General features: G+C 39.2%; 1 protein-coding gene across 1 annotated transcript in view; it reads right to left on the bottom strand.

Moving 5' to 3' along the window:
- The window catches only part of LOC101636719 (tubulin alpha-3 chain-like), a 5,306-nt gene extending 5,223 nt beyond the window's left edge, over positions 1-83 (bottom strand). The window contains exon 1 of the mRNA XM_004694953.2: positions 3-83. Within this exon, the coding sequence (XP_004695010.1) occupies positions 3-68 (66 nt within the window). The 5' untranslated portion in view covers positions 69-83. The remainder of the gene's footprint in view (positions 1-2) is intronic.
- Positions 84-4,036: the final 3,953 nt, after the last annotated feature.

Raw genomic sequence — 4,036 nt, 5'->3', positions numbered from 1 at the left:
GCTCCCGTCTCGCTGAAGAACGTGTTGAACGAGTCATCCCCACCACCGATGGTTTTGTCACTTGGCATCTGACCATCGGGCTGAATCCCATGTTCAAGGCAATACAGTTCCCAGCAGGCGTTGCCGATCTGGACACCCGCCTGCCCCACATGGATAGAGATGCACTCGCGCTGGGAACCAGAACATAATCGTGAGGCCCACTGGTCTTTAGGACTGTTTATACTATATAGCGTACAACTGAGACCTGATATAATAATTTATCATTTGTAAAATATTGCTTTTAGATTTATTCACTGGTCAATGGGTAGCACAAGACAGTGATTTCTCAAAGCAAATTCTACAACTGCCCCTGAAGAGTGATGTGGAATTTAGTTTTCAGATTGCAGCACGGGGAAGAGATACCCAAAGTCCAGGAATCTCTGAGTTGGGAAGAGAGAAGTCCATGTCAGAGAGATTGAAGCAGCAAGCATTTGCTCCATATTTCAATGTAAATTAAAAGGTAAATGCCCACAAACTTCAGAATCTTCATTAGTTGTGAGAGATTTGTTTTATGCATCAATGAAGGCAACACAAGATAATTGTTAGTCTCCTCAGGTTAGCTCTTAGTGATACAGTTAGAGTACACTTCCCCTTTTTTGTTTTCTTTAGGCACTTTTGTCCCTTGCATACCTGGCATTTCTCACCAAATGCAGTGATCCAGTGGTGTTACTGTCATTTGTGCAAGGTTTCCTCTGCCAGGAATGACAACTATACTGAAGAAGAGTGACACAGAAAAATACACCCTCCTGGTCATCAAGGAGTCCTATTGAGTCCAGAGCACACTGAACAGAGTCCACATCAGTGGGGCCAAATTAGTCTACTGCAAAGACTGTCTGAGTCCACCTAAGAGTCAAAGCAAGTCTCAAAAAGATAGTTCTTAGGTGTGTTAATAACATCAGAGAAAATTCCCTACAACTGTTAAAAGTATAACAAAGAAACTAGCACGCAATAATAAAATTAATAATTTAAACTTGCCACGTATATTTTAAAAAGTCAGAAAACATGACCATTTAAGAGAAAAAAAAATCAATAAAAACAGACCCAGAATGGCAGATGACAGAATTAATACACATGAACATTAAAATAACTACAAAATATCAGAGAGCTAGTGACAAAAAAGAAACCCTGCCTGAATGAAAAGTACACTGGATGAAATTAACTACAGATTATATATACTACAGAATAAAAGATTTAATAATGGAAAAGTTCTGGAAATAGTTGCTATCCTCTGGACTATACACTTAAAATGATTAAAATGAGAAATGTTGTGTCACCTATATTTTATAATAAAAATAAAAAGGGCCGTATTTATACATTCACATGAATCTAAAAATAATTATGAGTGAAGAATCCAAACAACAAAAAATTATCTTTATATACAATTCCAGAAAATACAGATTATGTGGCAAGGGAAGTTTGGGTGAACAGGAAGCATTTACAAAGAAGTACAGGGAAAGTTGGGGATAATGGATATGTTCATTTTCTCAAAGTGATTGTCCCAAGAGTTATCAATGTTAATGTTAAACCATGTCAATTATACAATTCAAATTAATATTTATTTTTATGTCCTTAATACATCAACAGAGCTGTTTAAACCAAACCAGGCAAAGACTTTTTCACACATCTGAAAACTACTACAAGCAATGTTAAAGAAATTCCTTCAGACAGAAAGAAAATACTAGATATAAAAGTGGAACTAAACAGTAAAACAGAAATACAGAACATGTTGGCAAACATAAAGGCGTCTTACCCGATTTAAAAATACAGTTGACTGTTAAAGTGAAAATATGACTTACCATTGGATTCGTAACTCATATAAAAGTAAAATGTGACACACAACAGCACAAAGAGCCAAAAAGGGAAAAATGGAAGTATATTGTTAAGTGGGAAGACATCACTTGAAGGCAGACAGGAATAAGTAGATGATGTATGCTACTATCCCCAAAGCAGGCACAAAAAAATAAGTGGCATAGCCAAGAAGTTAATAAAGGAGATAAAGTGGATCATAAAGTTAATCTAAAGAACTGTAAAAGAGTAACATGGAACAAACAGATGAGATAAACAGCAATCTGGTAGATTTATTATTTACCAACAATCAACTCATTACAACTGAAAAGATCTAAATAAAAAGGACACTGTCATATGAAATAGCAAGACCTAACCACAGGCTAACTGCAAGAAGCTCAAAAATAGGTTAAAAAGTAAAGGATGAAAATATTAAGATGGATAAAGGCCAAACCAGACAAAAGCTAGAGTGGCTGTAGGAACAATACAGTTTCTATCTTAAGAATATTTTCTGCTGACATGGGCATGTAATTAGTGCAGATTCACCTTGATCTAGGAGAAGGGAGGCTGGGGGAGAAAAGACTACCACCCATAGAGGTACCTCTCCAAGTAGGTTTAGAGGAAACAGTCTTGGGTGAGGTTGGGCTACAAGGGTGAAAGAAGCTCTGAGCACTCTGCAGGCCAGAAAATCTGGGGATCAATCAGATGGTGAGCATGGGGTCTCCTGCTTGGCCACTGACTACAAGCCTCTCTGAAAGCACCATGGGGGGCTTGACAACATGGTTGAGCAGGAACTCGGGGTTTCTTGATTTTTGGCATTCTCTAACACCTAAGCATGTGCCAGGGTCCAAGAGGTAGGCCCTGACACACCTGGCCCACAGGCAGTTGGGAGTCACATGAAACAGCTACAAGTGTATGAGAAAGTCATTTCATAATGACAAAGGTCCACTCCATCAGGAATACATATTTCTATGCCTTCCAAATGTACAAAGATGCTCTCAAATACAAAGAAAAAACTGCTAGAACTAAAAGAAGAAACAGACAATTCACAATCAAGATTTCAACATTCTCCTGATAATCAAGTAACTCATGAGGAATTAGTTAAGGATATAGAAGACAAAGAAAACAGTATCAACAACCACACTGACCTAAATGACACTCAACACAGAACACACACTCTTCTCACGGTGCGTAAGGAAAATTTAGCAAAATAGGTCATATTCTTTCTCCCCCAACACAAGTCTCAATGCATTTGAAATAATTCAAATAGGAGTTTTCTCTGCAAAAGTGAGTGGATCCCTAAGAACCCCAAGCAACCCTGGCTGCCACCAGCTCATCACCATCACCACACCCCCTGAGCACTGTTTAAGACCCACAGCAGTCCACCCCTTCAGTGATGCTATACCAATCGGGTCACTGCAACAAAGGTTTTGGGAACCTAAACAATTCAAAGAAAGAAACAGATAAAGGTTTATCAACAGGACTGACACCAAGGAAGTGTACTTGTACATCAAACTGCCAGCAAGAATAATAACCCCATAAAGTACCTCTGCAGTGTAGGAAGAGAGAATATGGGGAGTCTGATGCTGATGCTGGTGAAAGGGTATGGAGGCAACAAATGTTAAGGTCCTTGTGGAGTTCAGGTGTGAGGTAGTAAATGTACAGCAGCCTGTAACCATTATAGACCCATCCATGTCACAGAGGTCCTCAACAGTTACCAGCAGAATGACCAGAGTAGTGAGAGTGGGGAACAGTGAAGAATAGCAGAGTGCTCACTAAGACCAGGTCCAACAAAGCAGGCCATGGCCCCACCTAAGATAGTGTGAAGACTCTGGTGACACCAAAGAATTCCAATGATATAAAGAAATGGGACAGAGGGACTGATAACAAGGGTATAGGATAGCAACATGTCAGTGAGATAGAATTTATATTGGCTTACCAATCACAGTTCTGCAAGGCCCTCCTCACAAAAGACAGCTCAGTGAAAAACAGTCATGAAGTTAAGGAAAACCAAGGGAATGAGAACGAAGGCCAGCAGTCACTTCAATATTGGTACTGGCAACTTCAATTACCAATGAAGCCAAGAAAACACTATACCACAAGAAGGCAAAGAGACAAAAGTAGCAAATTCCTTCTCTCTTAAGGATGACCAGGGTAAACTGAGTAAATAGTGACTTGCCATTTACTACCAGTATCTGGTTAGTTTAAGAAG

Source organism: Condylura cristata, unplaced genomic scaffold (assembly GCF_000260355.1).
Source record: "Condylura cristata isolate star-nosed mole 26May11 unplaced genomic scaffold, ConCri1.0 scaffold00051, whole genome shotgun sequence".
NCBI classification, from domain to species: Eukaryota; Metazoa; Chordata; class Mammalia; order Eulipotyphla; family Talpidae; genus Condylura; species Condylura cristata.
The sequence above is the reverse complement of the archived record's forward strand: the minus strand, read 5'-3'. Positions and strand labels throughout refer to the sequence as shown.